Source organism: Callithrix jacchus, chromosome Y (genome assembly GCF_049354715.1).
Source record: "Callithrix jacchus isolate 240 chromosome Y, calJac240_pri, whole genome shotgun sequence".
Lineage (NCBI taxonomy): Eukaryota > Metazoa > Chordata > Mammalia > Primates > Cebidae > Callithrix > Callithrix jacchus.
The window spans coordinates 3,780,638-3,807,656 of record NC_133525.1 but is presented as its reverse complement, the minus strand read 5'-3'; the positions used below and the strand labels follow the sequence as shown (position 1 = coordinate 3,807,656).

At 36.5% G+C, this 27,019-nt stretch overlaps 1 protein-coding gene across 7 annotated transcripts in view; it reads right to left on the bottom strand.

Annotated features, from left to right (window-relative positions):
• Positions 1–27,019, bottom strand: part of LOC118150929 (histone demethylase UTY) — a 213,369-nt gene that overhangs the window by 127,088 nt on the left and 59,262 nt on the right. For all 7 annotated transcript variants that reach the window (XM_035289914.3, XM_035289917.3, XM_035289916.3 and 4 more), the window contains 2 exons: positions 13,758–13,812; positions 10,649–10,683 (listed from right to left, as the gene is read on the bottom strand). In XM_035289914.3, the coding sequence (XP_035145805.1) occupies positions 10,649–10,683; positions 13,758–13,812 (90 nt within the window). The remainder of the gene's footprint in view (positions 1–10,648; positions 10,684–13,757; positions 13,813–27,019) is intronic.

The following is a 27,019-nucleotide window of genomic DNA, read 5'->3' as shown; positions in this document are numbered from 1 at the left end:
GAAGATAATAAAACGATATAAGAAAATCCAGCTGACAAAGTCTTTCATTTACTAGTTAAAAATTAGGAAAATGAAAATAATCTATATATGTACTCACAGAATACTACATTTTACATTGCAGCCTATATAGTATATTAAATAATTGTAACAAAAATTTTTTTAATTAGGAGTACATTCTTGTATTACTAAGTAAGGTATCACTGAGATAAAGAATCCCACTGAATATATCCATTGACATGGAGTCACCATATGAAAGCACACTATCCATTTTTCCACTTCTGAGAGGACTATACTAGTTTAGACTTCATGTCCTCACGCTATTCTACTGCCATCCACCACACAAATAACTAGTCTAATTTTTAATCATTCAAATATAATAATGCTTCAGTAAGAACTGAACTTAAAGTTTTAATATTTGAATATTTTAAAATTAGACTATTTTATCTACATTTCTTTCCTTAAAGATTTCAATAAATTTGAGATTATTTGAATAATTTGAACTCTACGAATAATATGAACAGGTAGAAGACATTTAAAATTACTTTCTCCATATCAGGTAGTATGTGCTCCCACCAAAATCTCACTTTGAATTGTGATTCTCATAATTTCCATATGCAATAGGAGAGACCAGTGGGAGGTATTAATAATTTAATCATGGGAGCAGTTACCGTCATGCTATTTTCAGGATATCGAGTGAGTTCTCACAAGATGAGAAGGCTTTATAAGAGATTTTTTTCCCCCTTTGTTCAGCACTTCTCATTCTTGTCATCATGTAAAGAAGGATGCATTGCCTCCCCTTCTGCCACGATTTTAAGTTTCTAAGGCCTGTCCAGTTATACTGAATTCCAGGTCAATTAAACCCCTTTCCTTTATAAATTATCCAGTACTGGGGAAGTCTTTATTAGCAGTGAGAACAGACTACTACATGAGGCAAGTTTAATGTTAGCATCAAGAATAGTTTCAAGGGGGACTTAGGAAAATGGCACTGTAGGACCAACTCAGGATTACAGCTCCCAGTCAATCCGCAGACGGTGAGTGGACGCTGCAATTCCATATGAATCTTTACCGTCCACAGACTAGGAGATTCCCAGGTGTAAGAGACCTACTGACCGCGCAGCAGTTTGGGCCGGTGCGGCTGTTTGGGCTGAGGCCACAGCACAGCGACACTCCATACAAAATACACTGGTTTCGTTTCCCTGTTAAACCAGCAATTGGAGATTCTGGAAGGCAGATTAGCACATTCATCTGATTAAGCAAGACTTAAACAGAAAGCCAGCCCAAGAGATTGCCAGGCAGCAACATGGTTTGAGCTGGTGCAATGGGTCGCTGCATGGGAAATCACACAGATCCCCGCACCCTTGCAGCAAGCGACTGGAACACCTGGAAGAGAGACAACCACTCAACTTAAAAAAAAAAAAAGGGGGGGGGCTCTGAGGCAGGGAGCCAGGTGATCAGGATTGGCAGGTCCCACCCCCACAAAAACAAAACAGCAACTGGAAATGCTCAGGGCAAGCATAACGGAACCCAGGATGGTGCAGCTCGAAGCGGGGAGGGGCGTCCGCCATTACCGAGGCACTCAACCCCTATGGAGCTACACTGCCATGGCTGATGGAACCTGCCATTGCCGAGGCAACCCGCCATTGCCGGGACAACCCGAAACAATAGAGAGAATCCGCCATTACACAGGCAAGGACACCCATATAAACAGGACTACAGGGAATTACACACAGCAGCAGGGTGGAGCCCACAATAACAGGGCAGAGCCCACGGCAGCAGGGCGGAGCCCACAGCAGCTCAGAATAGCCACTGCAGGCAAGCAGTGAGTAGACTGCCCCCTTGCAGGGTAGGACAGTGCAATGAATACTCATAAATTGAGCCCTAACTCCCCAGGACAGAGCACCTGAGAAAGAAAAAGGGGCTTTATGAATTCTGCTACAGTAGACTTAAAAGTTCCTGCCTAGCAGCCCTGAATGAACAACAAAGCTCACAGCTCAGCACTAAAGCTCCTATAAAATACAGACATTCTCCTCAAGCATCTTCCTGACCCCCGTACATCCAAAGAGCCACCTTACAAAGGACTGATCAGACTGACATTTTGCAGGCATTATTCAGGGACAAAGATGGTAGAAGAAGAAACTGGTAGCATCCCTCACGTTTCTGCAGCTGCTACAGGAGGTCCCCAGGCAAACAGGGTCTGAAGTGGACCGCTGCAGTCCTACAGCAGTGGGGCCAGATGGTTAGAAGGTAAACTAAAAAAGAGAAATAATACATTATATACAATCTGGACATCCACTCAGACACCCAATCAAAAAATCAGCAACCACTCAGACAACAGGTGGATAAATCCACAAAGATGTGAAGAAACCACTGCAAAAAGGAGAAGAACACCCGAAACCAGAACACCTCCCCTCCTACAAAGGACGAAAACTCCTCGCCTGCAAGAAAACAAAGCTGGACGGAGGATGAGTGTGATTAAATGCCAGAATCAGACTTCAGAAGGTGGGTAATGAAAAACTTCCGTGAGCTAAAAGAACATGTTCTAAATCAATGTAAAGAAACTAAGAACCTTAAAAAAAGATTTGAGGAAATGGTAACAAGAATGGACAACTTAGAGAGGAATATGAGTGAATTGAAGGAGCTGAAAACACAATATGAGAACTTTGCAAAGCATGCACAAGTATCAACAGCCGAATTGACCAAGCAGAAGAAAGGATATCGGAGGTCGAAGATGAACTCAATGAAATAAAACAAAAAACCAAGATTAGAGAAAAAAGCGTAAAAAGGAAGGAACAAAGTCTCCAAGAAATATGGGACTATGTGAAGAGACCTAATCTACATTTGATAGGTGTAACTGAATGTGATGAAGAGAATGAATCCAAGCTGGAAAATACCCTTCAGGATATTATCCAAAAATATTTCCCCAAGCTAGCAATGCAGGCCAATGTTCAAATCCAGGAAATACAGAGAACACCATAAAGATATTCCGCAGGAAGAGCAACCCCAAGGCACATAATCGTCAGATTCAACAGGGTTGAAATGAAGAAGAAAATGCTAAGGACAGCCAGAAAGAAAGGTCAGGTCACCCACAAAGGGAAGCCCATCAGACTCACAGTAGATCTCTCGGCAGAAATCCTACAAGCCAGAAGACAGTGATGGCCAATACTCAACATCCTTAAAAAAAAGAACTTTCAACCAAGAATTTCGAATCCAGCCAAACTGAGCTTCATAAGTTAAGGAAAAATAAAATCCTTTGCTAATAAGCAAGTACTCAGAGATTCTGTCACCACCAGGCCTGCTTTACAAGAGCTCCTGAAACAGGCACTACACATAGAAAGAAGCAACCAGTACTAGCCATTCAAAAAACACACTAAATGCTAAAGAGCATCAACAAAATGAGAAATCTGCATCAACTAACGGGCAAAACAGGCAGCTAGCATCAAAATGGCAGTATCAAATTCACACATAACGATATTAACCCTAAATGTAAATGGGAAAAATGCACCAATCAAAAGACAAAGACTGGCAAATTGAATAAAAAGCCAAAACCCATCAGTGTGCTGCATCCAGGAAACCCATCTCACAGGTAAGGATACACAAAGCCTCAAAATAAAGGGATGGAGGAAGATTGACCAAGCAAATGGAGAGCAAAAAAACAGGAGCTGCAATTCTCATCTCTGATAAAATAGACTTTAAAGCAACAAAGATCAAAAGAGACAAAGAAAGACATTACATAATAGTAAAAGCATCCATACAACAAGAAGAGCCAATGATCCTAAATATATATGGACCCAATACAGGAGCACCCAGATATATAAGGCAAGTTCTTAATGACTTACAAAGAGACTTAGACTCCCACACAATAATAGTGGGAGATTTTAACACTCCACTGTCAATATTAGATAGATCAACAAGACAGAAAATTAACAAGGATATCCAGGACTTGAACTCAGACCTGGAACAATCAAACCTGATAGACATTTATAGAACTCTCCACCCCAAATCCACAGAATATACAATCTTCTCAGCACCACACCACACATACTCTAAAATTGACCACAAAATTGGAAGTCAAGCACTCCTCGGCAAATGCAAAACAACTGACATAACAAATAGTCTCTCAGACCACAGTGCAATCAAGTTAGAACTCAGAATTCAGAAACTAACACAGAACTGCACAGCTTCATGGAAACTGAACAACTGACTCTTGAATGTTGACTGGATAAACAATGAAATGAAGGCAGAAATAAAGAAGTTCTTCGAAACCAATGAGAAAGAAGACACAACATACCAGAATCTCTGGGACACATTTAAAGCAGTCTCCAGAGGAAAATATATAGCAATAAGTGCCCATATATGAGTTGAGAGATCCAAAATTGACACCCTATCGTCAAAACTGAAAGAGCTAGGGGAGGAAGATCAATAAAACTCAAAACCTAGCAGAAGACAAAAAATAACTAAGATCAGAACTGAACTGAAGGAGATAGAGACACAAAAAACCCTTCAAAAAATCAATAAATCCAAGAGCTGGTTTTTTGAAAAGATCAACAAAACAGACCACTAGCCAGACTGATTAAAAAAAAGAAATGAGAGAACAACCAAATAGATGCAATAAAAAACGATAAAGGGAAATCACCACAGATTCCACAGAAATTCAAACCATCATCAGAGAATATTACAAACAACTCTATGCACATAAACTAGAAGAAATTGATAAATGCCTGGACACCTGTGTCCTCCCAAGCCTAAACCAGGAGGAAGCTGAAACTAGGAATAGACCAATAACAAGGTCTGAAGTTGAGGCAGCAATTAAGAGCCTACCACACAAAAAAAGCCCAGGTACAGATGGGTTCACAGCCAAATTCTATGAGACACACAAAGAGGAGGTGGTACCATTCCTTCTGAAACTATGTGAAATAATCCAAAAAGAGGAAATCCTTCCCAAATCATTTTATGAGACCAAAATCATCCTGATACCAAAACCTGGCAGAGACTCAACAAGGAAACAAAACTTCAGGCCAATATCCATGATTAACATAGATGCAAAAATCTTCAATAAAATACTGGCAAGCCAATTGTAATAGCACATCAAGAAACGTATCCATCATTTTCAAGTAGGATTCATCCCGGAGATGCAAGACTGGTTCAACATATTCAAGTCTATAAATGCAATTCGCCATTTAAAGAGAACCATAAACAAAAATTACATGATTATCTCAATTGACACAGAGAAGGCATTCGACAAAATTCAACAGCGCTTTATGCTAAAAACCCTCAATAAACTCGGTATTGATAGAACGTATCTCAAAGTAATAAAAGCTATTTATGACAAACAGACAGCAAATATCATAAATATCATACAGAATGGGCAAAAACTGGAAGCATTCCCTTTGAAATCTGGCATTAGACAACGATGCCCACTCTCACCCCTCCTATTCAATATAGTACTGGAAGTTCTAGCCACAGCAATCAGGCAAGAAAAAAAAATAAAGGGCGTTCGAATAGGAAAGGAGGAAGCCAAATTGTCTCTATTTGCAAAAGACATGATAGTATATCTAGCAGATCCCTTCATCTCAGCCAAAAAACTCCTGAAACTGATAAGCAACTTCAGCAAAGTCTCAGGATATAAAATCAATGTGCAAAAATCACAAGCATTCCTATACACCAATAACAGACTTAAACAGAGCCAAATCAAGAATGAACTGCCATTCACAATTGCTACAAAGAGAATTAAATACCTAGGAATACAATTTACAAGAAACGTAAGGGACCTCTTCAAGGAAAACTACAAACCACTGCTCAACAAAATAAGAGAGGACACAAACAGATGGAGAAATATTCCATGTTCATGGTTAGGAAGAACCAATATCGTGAAAATGGCCATACTGCCCAAAGTAATTTACAGACTCAACGCTATCCCAATCAAGCTACCATTGACTTTCTTCACAGAACTGAAAAACACCACCTTGAACTTCATATGGAATCAAAGAGAGCCCACATAGCCAAGTCAATTCTAAGCAAAAAGAACACAGCGGGAGGCATCACACTATAGGACATCAAACTATGCTACAAGGCTACAGTAATCAAAACAGCATGGTACTGGTACCAAAACAGAGATATAGACCAATGGAACAGAACTGAGGCATCAGAGTCAACACAACATATCTACAACCATACAATCTTGGATAAACCTGACAAAAACAAGCAATAAGAAAAGGACTCCCTATTTAATAAATGGTGTTGGGAAAACTGGCTAGCCATTGTGCAGAAAGCAGAAACTGGATCCCTTCCTGACATTTTACACTAAAATTAACTGCAGATGGATTAAAGACTTAAACATAAGACTTGGCACCATAAAAACTCTAGAAGAAAATCTAGGCAAAAACTTTCAGGACATAGGAGTAGGTGAGGGCTTCATGACCAAAGCACCAAAAGCACTGGCAACAAAAGCCAAAATAGACAAATGGGACCTAATCAAACTCCACAGCTTCTGAACAGCAAAAGAAACAGTCACTAGAGTGAATCAGCAACCAACAGAATGGGAAAAAATCTTTGCAGTTTACCCATCTGACAAAGGGCTGATATCCAGAATTTACAAAGAACTCAAACAGATTGACAAGAAAAAAACAAATAAGCACATTCAAAAGTGGGCAAGGGATATGAACAGACACTTTACAAAAGACGACATACATGAGGCCAACAATCATATGAAAAAATCCTCATCGTCACTGGTCATTAGAGAGATGCAAATCAAAACCACATTGAGATACCATCTCACGCCAGTTAGAATGGCGATCATTAAAAAATCTGGAGACAACAGGTGCTGGAGAGGATGTGGAGAAAAAGGAACACTTTTACACTGCTGGTGGGAGTGTAAATTAGTTCAACCATTGTGGAAGACAGTGTGGCGATTCCTCAGGCCTTAGAAATAGAAATTCCATTTGACCCAGCAATCCCTTTACTGGGTATATATCCAAAGGACTATAAATCGGTCTAATATAAGACACATGCACACGAATGTTCATTGCAGCACTGTTTACAATAGCAAAGACCTGGAACCAACCCAAATGCCCATCGATGATAGACTGGACAGGGAGAATGTGGCACATATACATCATGGAATATTATGCAGCAATCAAAAATGATGAGTTCGTGTCCTTTGTAGTGACATGGATGAATCTGGAGAACATCATTCTCAGCAAACTGACACAAGAACAGAAAATGAAATACTGCACCGGGCGCAGTGACTCACACCTATAATCCCAGCACTTTGGGAGGCTGAAGCGGGTGGATCACGAAGTCAAGAGATTGAGACCATCCTGGTCAACATAGTGAAACCCCGTCTCTACTAAAAATACAAAATATTAGCTGGGCATGGTGGCACGTGCCTGTAATCCCAGCTACTTGGGAGGCTGAGGCAGGAGAATCGCCTGAACCCGGGAGGCGGAGGTTGCGGTGAGCCGTGATCGCGCCATTGCACCTCCAGCCTGGGTAACAAGAGCGAAACTCCATTTCAAAAAAGAAAAAGAAAAGAAAATGAAATACCGCATATTCTCACTCATAGGTGGATGATAAACAATGAGACCACATGGACACAGGGAAGGGAGCACTATACACTGGGATCTATTGGGGGGAATAAGGGAGGGACAGCGGTGGTGGGGGGGAGCTGGGGAGGGATAGCATGGTGAGAAATGCCAAACGTGGGTGAAGGGGAGGAAGGCAGCAAAACACACTGCCACATGTGTACCTATCCAACTATCTTGCATGTTCTGCACATGTATCCCAAAACCTAAAATGCAGTTAAAAAAAAAAATCAAAACAAAAAACACAAACTGAAAAGAGGGTACAAGCAACTACCATCTGTCCCCATAAGCAATTATCAGCTGGCCATCCGCCCATACACTGGGTAATGATTTTAACGCTGGTGATATCTTACTGAGATACTCTCTCTCCATAGAGCTAAAGAAAGGGAACCCATTAAAAAATGCTGGTCCTTCTAGTTGTTGTTTGTGAATGTTTTCTCCCATACAAAAGCTTATCATTTAATTTGTCTCCCTATGCTTTTGATTATAAATTAAAAAGTTATTCTTTGTGACCCATCTGCAAACACCTGGCCCTTGCAAATAGATGCTTCTATCTAAAAATTACCACAAAGCGTTAGTGCAACTATTGATATAATTTAGATCCATTCAAAATGAACCAAACTATCCAGGACATTATTAAAGAGAGCTAGTAGTAATGGGATTAACAATTAACCTCAGGCTCAAGCTAAGTAGTATAAAAAAGCCCACATCCAAATGAAAAGCAGTTCCCTTAAGCTTCAAAATCCACTCTGCAAAGTTTACAGTCCTTCTGGTGAGTTTATCGTCCTGTTTATTTTTCTGTGATGAACACTGAGGTGAAGTAGCATTTGACCGATTGTGAATAATACTTTAAATTAGAGCAGAATCCATCCAGTTCTTTATCGCAGACAATGACCAGATATAAAATCAAGATCTTCCTTGTGGTTTTAAGACTGAGTAATGGTTTGTTCAACCCTGATTTACTTATTTACTTTTTATATACAGTGGTTCCAAATGAAGTAGTGAGGTAGTTGACAGTCTTTACCAATAACATGTATTTCAAAGTTTAGAAATATTATGAAATAGACAATGTGGGTTTTCAGCAAGTGTCATTTCTTTGGAAACATATGTTAACTAAGTTTCAAAAAAAAATAGATTCAAAATATTTTACTATCAAGTATAACTTTTACCAGCTCTTCTCATTTAATAGGGTCATAAAAGATTATCTACTTGGGGCCAAGCACAGTGGCTCACACCTATAATCCCAGTATTATGGGAGGCTGACACAGGAGGATCAATTTAGACCAGGTGTTTTGAGACCAGGTTTAAAAACTCGCAAGACCATAGCTCTAATAAAAATTAAAATAAATTGGCTACGAGTAGTGGCACGCTTCTGTACTGCTAAGCACTTGAGAGGCTGATGAGAAAGCATGGCTTGAGCCCAGAAGTTCAAGGCTGCAGTAAACTACAATCATCCCCTGCAGTGCACTCCAGCCTGAGAAATAAGTGAGAACTGATCTCTTGAAAAATAAAATAATAAATTACTTTTCCTTTACTGGAAGACTAAGAAAGTTTTTTAAAAAGGCAAAATCATAACAAATGGAAAAAATACATACCCAAAACTTGGAATGGCAGGTTAAGAATTTTTATTCATGACACTCATGTAAAAAAGATGGGCAATTCTTAACCTGTTTATGTCCAGTGTTCCATTACTGGAATGCTAAGCATATGGTGGTTATTCATATTCTACTGCTCAAGGTGATCGCTAAGGTATGACTGCAAAAATGTATAAAATTGCCACTTTCAGCATATATAGGTCAAAATGATTTTGTAAAACCAAGTTAACCACTAACTTAGAATATCCGCACCTGAAGGTTTAGCAACTTTAATTCAGTAAATCTAAGGCCACTGTGTATGTCTTATGTAGCACAAGGATATATGAGGTACAGAAACATGACCAGCTGCTTACATGTTCTATATCTGATTGCACCCCTTAGTAATATGAAAAATAGAAAATTTCGACATCCTTCTTGTCTTGGATATAATCTCACATCAAATCTACTTCTCTGCATCACTATTTTCTACTTGCACTAGAAACATAAGGCTAGACCTCAAAAATTATATATACATATAGTAAGCTTCCCCCCACCCCATGAAATTCTCTTTGTTTTTTTAAGACAGGGTCTCACTCTGCCACACAGGCTGGAGTGCAGTATCACAGCACAATGCAGCCTCTAACTCTTCAAGTAAACCTCCAGCTATGACCCCTCAAAGCTAGCTTGAACTATAGGCACATGCCACTATACCTGGCCAACTATTAATTGTAAAGACCAGTTTGACTATATTACCCAGACTGGTCTCAAACACATGAACTCAAGAGATACTCCTGCATCATACTCTCAAAATGCTGGAATTAAGACATGAGTCACCATGAGCTACATGGTTATTAAATCTCTCCTTATTTCACAATTGAAATTCAAAATGTTCTGCTACTCACAATATGGAGAATCACTACCAATTTTTGTAAGTCTACCAGCTCCACCACAAACTGTAAATCCCTGTGTTACTATCACTTTAATACTGTAATAAAACTAAATCTGCTATACAAAGCAAAATATTTAAAAATTAAGTTGAAATCCCTTTAAAAACAGAAAACTTCCTAACAATGACTATTACAATCATTCATTGATATTTTAAAAGAAAACTAGACATTACAGAGTTAGTTGAAAGCTTCTTAAATATAGGCACCCTAGAGGCAAATTATATTAAATCAAAGCACTGCATACATAGCAAGTATTATATTTAGAAAATAAAATACAAAGTTTAAGATAGTTACAGAAACTGCTATATATAAATATTAAATAAAAATCTCCAATTCCTTTGTCTTTAACAACTTGATCATTAAACAAAATTTCAAACATATTTATTTAATTAGAGTAAAACACAAAATACATACAGGAGCATAATACCCAAAGTTCAAATTGACTAAGACGTTTATTTCATTTAAATTCTGATATTCTGAAGTACATTTTATTTCATATAAAGCATAGGTAACTGTTTTATTCTTGTTCTTAACTTAAAACACTTACCTGGGTTTCATGCAAATGGGCAATATGAAACTGAACTGCAATGGATCACGGGAAAAGATCAGTTACAATACAGTCTAATTTAATGTAATAACGTTTTTAAAAAGTAGGGATAATATAAAATGTCAGACATATGCAAATGCTTAAACTTTAGAATATACATTCGACAAGGAGTGAAACTTCTGTTTTTAGTTAAAAAATGAGATTAAACCTAATGAAGATCACAAGTATTCAAAGAAAAGCAATATAAAAAATTATGTAATACTGTAATCAATTTGTTTATAATTCTAATAATCATTAAAATCTGTAACAGGTTTAATTATACTTCATGAAAAGTTCTTAATCAGAATATTAAGTAAACACAAGCATTTAAGTTACATGTCTCAACATACAGTATTCTAATTTTTACATAACGATAACATAATAACTTAAAAACATAATATTAACTCTGTAATCAAGGAATGTTTTTCAAAGTATACGCTTTTTCTTTATACTCAATCTTTTGTTAACTACTTTAAGTTATAGATCAAATACTAGCAACAATATACAGAAAATTAGATTTCTTTCCATTTTCCAGAATTAGATCACTGATTTTTAATTAGAAACAAAAACGATCAAACTACCTAAAAAGCAAGGTATCAAAATAATTTATATATTGAGTCCTAAATAAATTTTAAAAAAATAACATATTTGAAGACTCAACTAAAAGACAAAATGTTTGGCTTCTTTCTGAAGCCTTTCTTGATGCCCAATTCCCCATCACCAGAGCACACAACAAAATCATGATGGATAATTACAAGTCCAATTATTTAAATTTTATAGTTTTTATTCATCCATGAAAAATATCTTTTCCCATTCTGTTTTAGGATATATCTTTTAAAACTCACAAAAATTATAAACACAATATTTATATTTTCAAAAAAATATGATCCCATGATTATGAATTTCTGACATCCTTTTGTCTCTCCTCCCTTCTGAACATTCCCCCTCCTTGCTTCTCCTCACTGATTTCAGTCACTGTCCTAAAGATAAATTATACCTGGGATGGATGATACAATTACCAATTCCTAGCTCAATTATTTAAGATTTTGATTTAGTGAACCTGGGTAAAAGTCTAGAAAGCAGCCTGTATAATATGTTCTGCAGCTTTTCAGTAAATTCCCCGTATCTAACATTGGAGACTAATGCATTAGATAATATAAATTCCTTTCCATAAGAGAAAAATTACTCCAAAACTCTGTAATTAACTAAAATCAAAGAAACTAAAAGTTTGTAAAAGCAGACAAACATAAAATGTTAAGTAATCAGCCATAAAGTAAAGAAAAACTTACAGAAAACGTTTCATTTCAAGATAATAACCTCTCCCCCAAAAAACAAAAGCAGTGAAAGAAAAAATCATACATATACACAACCAACCACTGCAGTTGACACAGGTTGAGAGTTCTTTCCTCCCCTTTCAAACAGGGCTTTTCTTACCACTAAAACTCAGGTAATCAAAATATCACGTCTCTGAATTGCTGAGATAAGCTGGATGATAAGTTAAGAAAAGAAAAAAAGTACCAGGTGCAGTGGCTTGTGACTGTAGTCCCAGTACTTTGGGAGGCCCTGTGGCCAAGATTTCAAGAACAGCCTGAGCAACATGGCAAATGCCCTTCTCCACAAAAAAATAAAAATATAAAAATATTAGCTAGACATTGCGGGCGGCTATAGTTCCAGCCACTTGGGAGGCTGAAATGGAAGGATCACTTGAGCCTGGGAGGTAGAGGCTGCAGTGAGCCATGTTTACACCAAATGCACTCAGCCTGGGCAACACAGTGAGACCCTGCCTCAAAGGGCAAAACAAAACAAAAACAAAAGGAACAAAAAGGCAAAGAAAAAACCAAAGACTATGTGTCATAGTACCCTCATATACCCATCAAATAAAAATAATACAAAAAATTAGTGGTAAGTAGCAACCTAACACCATCTAAATTTAAATTTAAATTAACAAATTTAAGCTGGAGTCCCAAGTCTCTGAGCCATCCCATAAAGTACAGTATCATATTTTGTAGGATAAATATCTCCACGTTGCATCCTTTTTTTTTTTTTTTTTTTTTTTTTTTTTTTAAGACAAGAGTCTTGCTTTTTCACCCAGGAGTGCAGTGGTGCAATCTCATCTCACTGCAACCTCCTGGGTTTAAATGATTCTCCTACCTCAGCCTCCAGAGTGGCTGGGATGACAAGTGTGCACCACAGTGCCTAGCTAATTTTTGTACCGTTAGCAGAGATGAGGTTTCACCACGTTGGCCAGGCTGCTCTCAAACTCCTGACCTCAGGTGATCCACTCACCTTGGCCTCCCAAAGCGGTGGGATTACAGGTGTGAGCCAATGTGCCCAGCTCATGTTTCATTCTTATCTATACATTAAAAGGGAGTCTAACTATATACAACTAGGTGTGCTCAATATGGATAAAAAATGGACATAAAATGTCTTTAATATTCAAACATTTTTATTACAAAGTAAAATCTCATAATGAAAACTTTCATATGCTTTTCAAATCTGATTTTCCCCCAAAGTATTAACTGTAGTCATTCATCATCAACAGTTCAAAAAACAGTATTTATTTTTAAAATTACATATTTTTAACTTATTCATAACAGAACCTGAATTTTTTCATTCAGGTTCTGTTTAAAATAGGCTTTGAAAACGTTTTACTTTTACAAAATCACAAGTGCACAAAAGAGTTTCAAAAAACAGGCTCATGGTATGTGGAAATCCTAAAGTATTAAAAGGTGAAGTAATTTTTAATTTAAAAACATTGAAACTACAAAGTAAGAAAAACTACCTGATCTTAAGTAAGTAATCATTATTTGTTAGTGCTTTGTGAAATATCAGTCATTTCTACAGATATCAAATAATAATACTGAGTTATCTTTGGGAAAGAAACATAGTACCCAAATCACCTAAACTCCAGTAACTTAAACTCTCTGAAGCAGGCACATCCCTTCTCATTTCTCTTCACAAGAATCAAGGAAACAGTTTATCGGTACACAAAAGTATATTTGAGACATGATTTCAAATATCCTATCAATAATATTTTTTGGTCAAAAGTATTTTATTTAAAACTACTTACTTTCAGCACTGGACAAAGTACATGGATTACAGTCAATCAAAGCTAACTGAAAATGCTGGAAGAGAAAAGTAAAAATATTAAATTTACAGTTGCATAAAATGAAGTTTTCTATTTTAGGCTTTTAATGTCTATCATAAAATAACAAAGCTACCTTATATAAAAATGCACTACACTCAACCAAATAAACTTACTATAAACCCAAATTTATTTTTAAAATATATTATCAAGTTATTTCCCTGAGATAGTTCAGAACGGAGAGCATAAGAAAGAATTGCTATATCAACTATATTTATATTTTTTATTAAAAAACTTCATATATTTGAGTCTTCCCATAAACAAAATATTAAGGTATAAGATGAGACATGTACATCAATTCATTGTTTTAAAATGTGGAAAATCTAATTATATTTTTAGAGGATTATTTCTTATCTTAAGATGAGAAATAAACTTTAGAAATCAAATTAGATAATATGAGAATTAGCATAAAGAATAAAACATACCTGCTTTCATTGATTCTTCAATGTCACTACACTTCAAAACATTGAAAATCTGTATTACAACCTACACATACACACCAAATACCCATTTTCAAATTCACATGTAAAATACACTTGTTCTTGGCCAATAATTTTTTTTTCATTTTTTGACAAAAGAGGTAAAGAAACTGAACCTCAAGCACTGAAAGCAGCATGCTTTTAAACATATGTAAAACAGGATGCTAAGCATTTTAAATGTATCTAAATTGTGTGTGTAAAATATCTATAATCATTTATGAAATATTAAACATTTACAGTTCTACTCTAAATATATCATATAAGCCTATGCAGCATGCAAACCAACTTCTAATTCTCTATCTACTTATAGAATGAGTAATTACTAAAAACATAACGGTAATTTGATGTCTATAAACTATGAACTACTTTAAAGGTAATAGGAACAAGAATTGTTTTTTGCTTTTTGTTTTTTTTTTTTTTGAGACAGAGTTTCGCTCTTGTTACCCAGGCTGGAGTGCAATGGCGCCATCTCGGCTCACCGCAACCTCCGCCTCCTGGGTTCAGGCAATTCTCCTGCCTCAGCCACCCGAGTAGCTGGGATTACAGGCACGAACCACCGTGCCCAGCTAATTTTTTGTATGTTTAGTAGAGACGGGGTTTCACCATGTTGACCAGGATGGTCTCGATCTCTTGATCTCGTGATCCACCCACCTCGGCCTCCCAAAGTGCTGGGATTAGAGGCTTGAGCCACCGCGCCCAGCCAAGAATAGTTTTAAATAAAAAATGCATATATCTCTTTTAAACATTCTACAAACTATCCCCATAAATATTCAATTTTCAGAGTCCCCACTAATTTTCAAGAATAATCAACCATAATAACAATAAAGAACAAGCTACATTAAAAGTCAACTAGAAAAAAATCGTATTTACAATGTAAGTTTTTAAATTGTGCTAAAGATACTGACATTTAATGTTAAAATGACAGGTAATATACAGAGTCAAAACACACGTTCTTTGTAAAAATAAATTGTATTAAACCATGTTTAAAAATTAAAAATCAATGCCGGAATCACTGAGCACCTAACTTTGCCTAGTCAATTTGAGAACAGTCAGTTAACAAAACAAATTAATGTCTCCTAAATGATATTACAATCAAAGAATGGGCACAAACAGCACAGTGAGAGTGAACACTGTGGCTACTAGATATACACCTGACATTTGTGTTACAATATTAAGCTTGATTTTTCAGCAAATGGTGTTTGAAAAAGTAAGTATCTATATAAAAAGATTAAAGTTGGGCCTCTGTCATGTCATATACAAAAGTTAGCTTAAAATGAATAAGACACATAAACTTAACAGATAAAACTATAAAAGTCTTAGAACAATATACAGGAAGAATCTGTATGATTCTGAATTTGGCAGTGATTTTTCTGGACATAACACCAGAGACATAGGTAACAAAAAAGGAGATTCACTTTGCTTCATCAAAATTAAAAACTCTGTACATTAATGAATCACAAGCAAGATACTGAAAAGAAAAAATATTTGCAAATTATAAACCTGATAAGTAACAAAAATATAGAATTGAAAATAAGTTATAAAAAGACCCAACAACTCAAAATAGGCAAAGAACTGGAATAGACATCTCAAATAACACATGAAAAGATGCCAATAAATATACGAAAAGATGCTCAAAATTATTAGTTAACAAGAAACACAAATCAAAACCATAATGTAATACCAATTCACTCTCATTAGGATAAGTAATATGAATCGAACCAACACAAAACAAGTTTTTTTTCTTTTCATTTACTGACAAAGAGATGAAGAAACTGAACTTCAGACACTGAAAACAGGGACTCAAAACTCTGTATGTATCAATATTCAAAGCAGCATTATCACAGGAGTCGGTGTGGAACAATGCAGATATTCACCAGAGATTAAAGGAGTAAGAAAATGTGGTTTGGGCCAGGCGCAGTGGCTCAAGCCTGTAATCCCAGCACTTTGGGAGGCCGAGACGGGTGGATCACGAGGTCGAGAGATCGAGACCATCCCGGTCAACATGGTGAAACCCTGTCTCTACTAAACATACAAAAAAAAAAAAAAAAAATTAGCTGGGCATGGTGGCGCATGCCTGTTATCCTCGCTACTCGGGAGGCTGAGGCAAGAGAACTGCCTGAACCCAGGAGGCGGAGGTTGCGGTGAGCCGAGATCGCACCATTGCACACCAGCCTGGGTAACAAGAGCGAAACTCCGTCTCCCAAAAAAAAAAAAAAAAAAAAGAAAATGTGGTTTATCTACAGAAAAGAATACTATTCAGCCATATTCAGCCTAAAAGAATGGGAGGTTTCTGCCAAGCTGTTTGAGGTTGCAGTGGGCTCAGATCACACCAATGTGCTCCAGATTTGATGACAGAGTGAGACCTTGTCTTTAAAAAAAAAAAAAAGGGAATCTGATATATGTCACTCATTGATGAATATCTGAAATATACCAAGTGAAATAAGCCAGATATAAAAGGACAAAATTGTACAAGTATATTTATATGAGAATTCCAGAAGAGTTCTATTTAGAGCCACAAGTAGAATAAAGGAACTCCCATGTATTTGGAGGAAAGGGGAATGGCAAAGTATTGATTTATGGGTAGAAAATGTTTGTACAGGATAAAGCAAAGTTCTGAAAATGAAGAGTGGTAATGGTTTACACTTCATTGTAAATAATGCCACTGAAATGTATATTAAAATGATAAATTACATGTTATGTATATCTTTCCACAATACCAACCAAACAAAAAAGACAAAACCTAAAAAGTATTAGGACTTCATTTAACTTATAAAGTTACTATTTAACTTCATTTGTTGTTGTTGTTGTTGTTGTTGTTGTTATTGTTGTTTTGAGATGGAGTCTCTCTCTTGCCATCTAGGCTAAATAGTACAGTGGCTTGATCTCACTTCACTGTAACCTCCATCTCCCGGGTTCAAGTGATTCTACTGCCTCAGCCTTCCAAGTAGCTGAGATTACAGGTGCCCACCACCACTCCCAGCTGATTTTTTGTACTTTTAGTAGAGATAGGATTTCAGTATGTTGGCCAGGCTGGTCTTGAGCTTCTCACCTCAGGTGACCCGCCCCCCTTGGCTTCCCAACGTGCTGGCTGGCATTAAAGGCCTGAGCCACCTTAACTTCATTTTTTTAAGACTTACTGCTTGAAACATATTCTGAAATTGGTAAATTATGCATAATACAAATATGCTCTTAATAGTAAATACTTCATTCAAATTAATGAGAGATAATAATACATGAAGGGGTTCAGAGTATGCCACCCTAAAATATGCTATTCTGACATAAAGATTACTTTCAGCCACAGGTAAATCAGAAGAAACAGGCATAATAAAACTTCCTATTCTCCTTTCTAGCTGAAAGGCCATGAGAATTCCTAATTTGTGAAGACAACTTTATACTCATATAGGCTTAAAGGCAGCACAGGAGTAATCTACCTAACTTCTTCCCAAATATTTACCTTTCCACAAATTGACTCCCCTAGAAACACCAAGTCCCTTCCTTTTGTCCTGTCACTTCTCTATAAATTTACTGTTCTTTTGCTTATATCCCACAGCAGCCCATATTTTAATCACTCCTCTGAGTTACTCCCAAAAAGAAAATAAACCTTCAGGAACCCCTAAATTTATGGTGCCAAGGAGAAAGTGAAACCCTGAAAACTTAATCACATAGAATATTTGCAATTCTGCTTCTTATAGTTTCTTAGATAATAGCTCCAGCTCACTGATCTTTTTCAGTAAACAACTAGGAGACACCAGACATTTCCCCTTCCAATCACTAGTGTTTGGTAGAGATTGTCTCTTTTTATCAGCCTAACTCAGACTGGATAGTGCCCAAGATCCCATTACAGTTACATCTTTAGTATGAAATGTTAAATATGCCTTTCCTGAAAGAAAAAGCCTACCTCAGAAATCCCCCTTTTTTTTTTAACTATGCAGTAAGGCTTACATGGAAAGTTTTGTCTGTATAAGCAACCCGCAACTTCAACACTTTGTAAGACTTTCTTTGGAATCTATTTGCAGGGACTGTGACTTTTCAGTTGAATGAATAAACTCTCCTTAAACATTATGCTGACCCTTTTGATTACTTAGGTTGACATCACTAAGTTCTGCTGTGTATAAAGTACAAATGCACATATTAATAAATTTTTGTTTATTTTCTGTTGCTTTAATTTTTCTATCAGTCCAAATGCAAGACCCCAACCAATGAACCTAAAATAAATGAAAGCAAAAGTTTTTTTTATACGAGCTCAAAACAACTGCAGACATTGGAAATAAAAGGCTCAATAAAAAAAAATTGGACTGTATCAATGGTAATTTCCTAAATGTTACCTTTGAGAAAATTGATGGGTATATGGGATCTTTTTAAAATTACCTTTTATAATTATAAATATATATTTTTGAAATAAAAAGTAATAAAAGTAAAACTGGGGGGTGAGGAGGTCCAAAATGCCTGATTAGGAACAGCTCTGGATTGCAGCTCCCAGCGAAAACACAGAGGGTGAATGGTCACCACATTTCCAAATTTTAATTGCCCACAGACCAGGAGATTCCTGGGCAGAAAACAGTCACAACTCTGCAGTGCAGTTGTTTCAGCCGGCACAGTGGGTCTCCATACAAAAACTCACACAAATCTGACACCTTTTCAACTGTCAACTAGAAAGCCTGAGAGACAGAATCACCCACTCAACTGACAAAAAGGGGATTGAAATAGGGAACCAGGCCAGGAGATTCCCAGGTGGAAAAGCACCATGAGTCCCCAGCATGGCTGTCTCAGCCAGCGCAGAAGGTCTCCACACAAAAACTCACACAAATCCAGGCACACTTTCAAATGGCGACTGGAACGCCTGGGAGACAGAGTCGGCCATTCAACTGAAAAAAAATGGGGGCTGAGGCAGGGAGCCAGGTGATCTGGCTCAGCTGGTCCCACCCCCACAAAGACCAGCAATCTGAAATGCTCTAAATTGAGAGTTTCACTGCAAGCACAGCTGAACTTGAGATGGTCCAGCTCTGTCGCGGAAGGGCGTCAACAATTACCAAGGTAGTCCACCACTACCGAGGTGGTCCGCCATTGCTGAGGCTGTCCAGCATTACCAAGGCAGCCCGCCATTACCGAGGCAGTCTGCCATTACAGAGGTGGGCCGTGATTACCAAGGCAGTTCTAACTATACCCCGATAAACAAAACTGAAGGAAGTTCACACAACAGTTTGACAGAGCCCACGGCAGTTCACCAATACCTCTGCTGGTATACTGTGACTAGGAAACCTCCTCACTCAGCAGAGCATCCCTGAAAAGAGGCAGCAGCATGACAGAAACTGATAAATAAAGCCCTACCTTCCTGAAACAGAGCACCTGGGGGAGAAAAAGGCGGTTATGAGTTCTGCTGCAGCAGACTTAAATATATCTGCCCAGCAGCTCTGAATAAAACAATGGACCTCACAGCTCAGCACTTGAGCACCTATAAAGGACAGTCTCCTCGAGCAGCTCCCAAACCCCATATTTCCAAAGAGTCACCTCATAAAGGAGACCTCAGACAGACATCTGGCAGGTATCCTTCTGGGACAAAGATAGCAGAAGAAGAAACTGGAAGCAACCATTACTGTTCTGCAGCCACTGCAGGTGATCCACAGGCAAGCAGGACTGCTGGAGTGAACCTCCTGCTTGCCTGGGGTCTGACTGTTAGAGGGAAAACTAAAAAACAGAAAGAAATAACTTCATCACCAACAAAAAGGACGTCCACTCAGAGACCCCATCTGAAAGTCACCAACTGCAAAGACCACAGGTAAATAATCCACAAAGATCAGAGGAAACCAGCACAGAAAGGATGAAAACACCCTAAACCAGAATGCCTCTCCTCCAACAAGGTATCACAGGTCCTCACCAGTAAAGTAACAAGGCTGGAAGGAGAATGAATCTGATCAACTGACAGAAACAGGCTTCAGAAGGTGCGTAATAACAAACTTCTCTGAGCTAAAAGAACTCAAAATAAACAGAGAAAGGAAGATTTACCAAGCAAATGGAGAGAAAAAAAAAGCAGGAGTTGCAATTCTCATCTCAGAAAAATAGACTTTAAACCAACAAAGACCAAAAGACACAAAGAAGGACATTACATAATGGCAAAAAAATCAATTCAACAGGAAGAGCTAAACATCCTAAATATATCTGCAGTCAATACAGGAGCACCCAGATACATAAGGCAAGTTCTTAATGGCTTACGAAGAGACTTAGACTCCCACAAAATAATAGTGGGAGACTTTAACAACCCATTGTCAATATCAGACAAATCAACAGGGCAGAAAATTAACAAGGTTATCCAGGACTTGAACTCAGACCTGGAACAAGCAAACCTGACAGACATTTACAGAATTCGCCCATCCCAAATCCACAGAATATACATTCTTCTCAGCACCACACCACAGCTACTCTAAAACTGACCACATAATTCAAAGTAAATCACTCCTGAGCAATTGCAAAAGAATGGAAATCATAACAGTCTGTCAGACCACAGTGCAATCAAGTTAAAACTCAGAATTCAGAAACTAACTCAGAACTGCACAGCCTCATGGAAACTGAACAACTGGCTCTTGAATGTTGACTGGATAAACAATGAAAAGAAAGCAGAAATAATGATGTTCTTTAAAATCAACAAGAATGAAGACACAACATACCAGAATCTCTAGGAACATTTAAAGCAAGGTCCAGAGAAAAACATATAGCAATAAATGCACACATGAGAAGAAAGGAAAGATCTAAAATCAACACCCTATCATCAAAATTGAAAGAGCCAGAGGAGCAAGACAAAAAAACTCAAAACCCAGCAGAAGGCAAGAAATAACTAGGATCAGATGGTGATATAGATACAAAAAACCTTTCAAAGAAAATGAATAAATCCAGGAGCTGGTGTTTTTGAAAAGCTCAACAAAATACACCACTAGCCAGATTAATAAAAAAGAAAATAGAGAATCAAATAAATGCAATAAAAAATGACAAATGGTATGTCACCACAGATTTCACAGAAATACAAACCATCATCAGATATTATTACAAACATCTTTATGCACAAAAACTAGTAAACCTGGAAGAAACTGATGAATTCCTGGACACTTCCCCCCGACCCCAAGCCTAAACCAGGAAGAAGTCGAAACCCTGAATAGACCAATAACAAGGTCTGAAGTTGAGGCAGCAATTAAAGCCTATCACACAAAAAAAGCCCAGGTCCAGATGGGTTCACACCCGAATTCTACCAGACATACAAAGAAGAGCTAGTACCATTCCTTCTGAAACTCTTCCAAATAATCCAAAAAAAGGGAATCCTTCCCAAATCATTTTATGAGACCAACATCATCCTGATACCAAAACCCGGCAGAGACCCAACAAGAGAAGAAAACTTCAGGCCAATATCCACGATGAACATAGATGCAAAAATCTTCAATAAAATATTAGCAAACCAATTGTAACAGCACAGCTAAAAGCTTATCCACCATGATCAAGTAGGCTTCATCCCGGGCACGCAAGGCTGGTTCAATATACGCAAGTCTATAAACGTAATTCACCACATAAGCAGAACAAAAGACAAAAACCACATGATTATCTCAATTGATGCAGAGAAGGCCTCTGACAAAAATTCAACAGCCCTTTATGCTAAAAACCCTCAATAAACTAGGTATAGATGGAACGTATCTCAAAGTAATAAAAGCTGTTTACAACAAACCAACAGCTAATATCATACTGAATGGGCAAAAACTGGAAGCATTCCCTTTGAAATCCGGCATTAGACAAGGATGCCCTCTCTCACCACTCCTATTCAATATAGTACTGGAAGTTCTAGCCAGAGCAATCAGGCAAGAAAAAGAAATAAAGCATATTCAAATAGGAAAGGAGGAAATCAAACTGTCTCTATTTGCAGACGACATGATTGTATACCTAGAAGTCCCCATTGTCTCAGCACATCTCTTGAAACTGATAAGCAACGTCAGCAAAGTCTCAGGATACAAAATCAATGTGCAAAAAGCACAAGCATTCCTATATATCAATAACGGACTTAAAGAGAGCCACATCGAGAACGAAGTGCCACAGATGAACCTAACTGTTCATCTATGACTGAATAAGAAAATGTGATACACACACACACACACATAAACACAGTGTTCATCCATTTAAAATAAGAATAAAGTTATTTTTCCTTTCCAATTCACTTAGTTACAGTTCTGATGAGTAAATATAAATGGTGCTGTGTGTGCCATTTCGCTTAAAGTTGTAGCTTCCAATAAACTATTTGATGATGTTAAATAAAATCTTAAACTGTATTATCGTTTGTGGCTATATAGATGAACCTGGAGGAAATTAAAAGAAATACTGTATAATCTCACTTATTTGTAGAACCTTGTTAAAAATTCTAATCTCACAGAAATACACAGTTTAACAGTGGTCATCAGAGGCCAGCAAAGATGGGAGAAACAGATGGAGATAAATTAATCAATGGGTACAAAATGATAGGTATATACAAAAAATATTTCTTGTGTTCTATATAGCATAGCAAGAGGACTACAATAAGCAATATTACATATTATCTCAAAATAACTAGAAAAAAGATTCCAAATGTTCTTACCATGAAGAAATATGTTTGTGGTGATTAATACACTAAACCCTGACATGATCACTACCCAGTATATACGTGTGTCAGAAGCATCACACTGTATTTCCTAACGAGGTCCAATTATTAAATGTCAATTAAAAATAAAATTTTAAAATAATTAAAAATGTTTTTTAATTCTGTAAAATATGATACTCTATTTTTATTCAAGGCAGCTTAGTCATCCCAAAATGATTTAAGAAATAAGGCTTGAGTTGTTATATGAATTTATAATCTCTTAACACAGCACATTTTAAGGCTTTTTAAAGTCTTCATTAATAACTCTACTTCGGTGACCATTGTTTTCCATTTGTTTTAATGCAGACTCTGCTCTTAAATAAACCAATATTAATATTAACTTGCAAATGGGGACTGATATATATTTAAAAGCAATGTCAAAGACCACTTGAGCTCTGGTCTAAATGGGACCATTGTCATATTTATCCATTCGATATTTGTTAACCTGCATGATAAGTTTTAATTTTTTAGCTTACTTTTGTTATGTGATGCCCACTATTTAGACAGTAGCCTAAAAACTGAAGAGCCACATAAAATTTTGTCAAATACTTTCATAAAACATTCTTATTCACTACATCATAGAAGGTGGCTATGGTTAATCTATATCCACAGACACAAAGAACCAAATAAGCACCTTAGCCAAGCAATTCAGCTATTGGCTATTTATCCAAATGAAATAAAATCTGTAGCTAAAGAGACATCTGTCCCAAGTTTATTGCAATACTGTTCACAATAGCCAAGATACAAAAATCAACGTAAGTGTTCAACAATGACTAAGTTTTACACACACACACACACACACACACAAGCTTCATCCATTTAAAAAAAAAAGTACAGTAAGTTATTTTTTTCAAATTCAGTTATAAGTCCGATGAGAAAAAAAAATTGGTGCTGTGTATGTCACTTCGCTTTAAGTTGCAGCTTCCAAGAATCTATATGGTGATATTAAATAACACCTTAAACTGTATTATCATTTGCAGCCACGCAGATGAACCTGGAGGACATTAAGACACCTCATCAGAATTATAACTAAATGAATTTGAAAGAAAAAATAATTTACTGTACTTTATTCTTTTTTAAAATGGATTAAAAGTGTGGGTATATATACATACCAATTCAATCACTAATGAACACAGGTTGATCTCGTATCTTGGCTATTGTGAATAGTAATGCAATAAACTTGGGATTGATGTCTCTTCAGCTACTGATTTCACTTCCTTTGGATAATACCCAGTAGCTAAATTGCTTAGCCAAGATGCCTATTCAGTTAGTAATTCAGCCAAATTACACATTTAGTTAAAAGGCAAAATAAAATCAATTCTATTTTTAAAAAATACTACAAGAGTGATAAACTATGAGACTTTTGTTTTGGACCTGGTTTTGACCATAGGAATGATGCTGTAATTCTCATTTTCTTTACCCTTTCACATCTGCCTCTTAAATAAGCCTTTATTATTTTTCAATAGGAAATCAGAAAATGATAATACCTCAATATATTCACCAATTATCCTCATTTTAACACAAAGGATTTTAAAAATCCAAAAGGTTATAATGTTGATGTGTGTTCAAATAAATTAGCATATATACAGATAAGCACATACTAAGTAAATTTCTATATAATCTTTTTTCTGGCTTTACTGAGTTATGTTTACTGAGGTAAACATATATATTATATATACATTAGACTGTGATGTAAGCATATACATAAATTGTGAAACGTGTACAATAATCAAACTAACTAACATATCACCTCACAGTTATTTCTTGTATGTTCTCCACATGTGAGAAGTGGTAAGGGTGGAGGATACTGTGAGAATGGTTAAGATCTACCACCTTTATACAATCGTTATTAAATCAAGTAGTTGAACTGGTGTTAGCTACTGAAGAATACTATATTTCACAAATATATTTGTATATAATATTCTTACCTTCAAGTAACATTTTTAACAGTTTACCAGTTTATGCAAGGTGTTAGGCATTATATAAGACTATCTGTCAAAATTCACCTTTTTATCCAACTAATGATCATTCACTGCTGCAAATATATACCAAGTATAACAACTGATTAGTACTAATATCATACATAGTGAGAGAGAATAAAGTAAAATCTTAATTATCCTGAAGAAGTAAAAAATTAGATGTGAAGTACAGAAGTTACTCTAAAATGGAATTAATTCACGTATACTTTTAATCTATTTCATAAACTGACAACTGCTATTTCTACCATGTGTTAAATCCATGGAAATTTGATTAATTTCACTTTTTAAAGCACAGATTAAATTCTGTGAAAGAAAAACAGAATTCACAAATACTAGATAATGGCCCAAACTTAGAGAAATTTTAGGTAGCAGACGAGAAACAGAACTTAAAAGGGCTGACAAGCCAAGTAAATTTTTTTTTGTCAGATTCATTTTCTTTCTATGCCCCTAGTAAGAACAAAACAGGCACTGTAGCCAAGGTTACACATTCAGTTAAAAAGAGTTAACATCATACTTTAAAATCTGGTATCTCAATGCCAGTTTACACTATATTAAAACTGAATTAAACTATTTCAGTGATAGATTTGGCCATTTTCAGAAACATAACTGAAATATAAAGCCCTGAAATGTATGCCATGCATAAACAAAAGACAGAGAGACCTGTTTTGAAAACGACCTGCATTTTATTTAAATAATTTACCATTCAGAAATATCACATATACTCTTCCATGGAACTAAGGAAAGAAAATGAGGTAGAGAAGACATGAACTGTATGTAATAAACTTAAATGCTATTCTCCACCCCAATATATCCATTATGTGACCCTCCTGGAGAACTAAACCTTACTCAAGCATAGGACTATGAGTAATACTATACTAGCACTCTGATAGGAAATAAAATAATGAGCACATAGCCTCTTTTGGGCAAATGACAGTAAAGGCAAACTTTGGAGGCTTTTTACAAAGTTATTTACTCATTTTGGATGACAACAACAGGAAATTTTGCTCTTTTCCATATTACAAGTGAAGATAAGAATGATAAACCATATATTTATTAAGTAGTTAATTATACAATATTATTAACCATCTCAGCCATTACTCTGTAATGTCCCTATGAAAATATGTAGAGGTGACAGGGGGTTGTCATCTGAATTAAACCTGACAACTTTCTTCCATCAAACATTAAAAAATCCAACAGAAAACAAAAGTGAACATGGATCTTTGGTGAGATATCTGAATACCTGAATCAGCTAACCTTGAAGCTTGTTCTTTTTTTTTTTTTTTTTTTTTGAGATGGAGTTTTGCTCTTGTTACCCAGGCTGGAGTGCAATGGTGCAATCCCGGATCACCGCAACCGCCGTCTCCTGGGTTCAGGCAATTCTCCTGCCTCAGCCTCCCAAGTAGCTGGTATTACAGCACGCGCTACCATGCCCAGCTCATTTTTTGTATTTTTAGTAGAGACGGGGTTTCACCATGTTGACCAGGACGGCCTCGATCTCTTGACCTCGTGATCCACCCGCCGCGGCCTCCCAAAGTGCTGGGATCACAGGCGTGAGTCACAGCGCCCAGCTGAAGCTTGGACTTTCTATTGTGAGTTAGTAATTTTAGAGTTTGAATTTATAAAAGTGAAGCCAAAATGTCTGTCCTAGGACACTTTGCCAGGAAAATACCTTGGTGTTATACAAATATCAAAATAGATTCCACATTTGGCTAGATAAATTATTAATTAGTCTAACAAAAGAAAACTGGAAACTTTAAAAAGGGAGACATTCATTCTGACTCACACCTTTATTCATTTTAAATGCCAATTACTAATAGTGATATAGAGAAATATCTCTTCCTCAGTTAAACTATTGATGCTTATAACAATGCCAACAATAGAGAAGGAATATTTTGATTATTAGGGAAAAGAGGAAAAAAAATTCAGGATGATATAAAAATCAAGTAACACATTCACATAAAAGGAAGATTAATGTCGAAAACTTCCCAAAAGTTTTTACTGCTATACAAATGAATTAAAGACCGAAAGTTGTCAAGTGCTTAAGATAAATGTAAGATGGCAAAAACAAAGAAAACAGCATATATC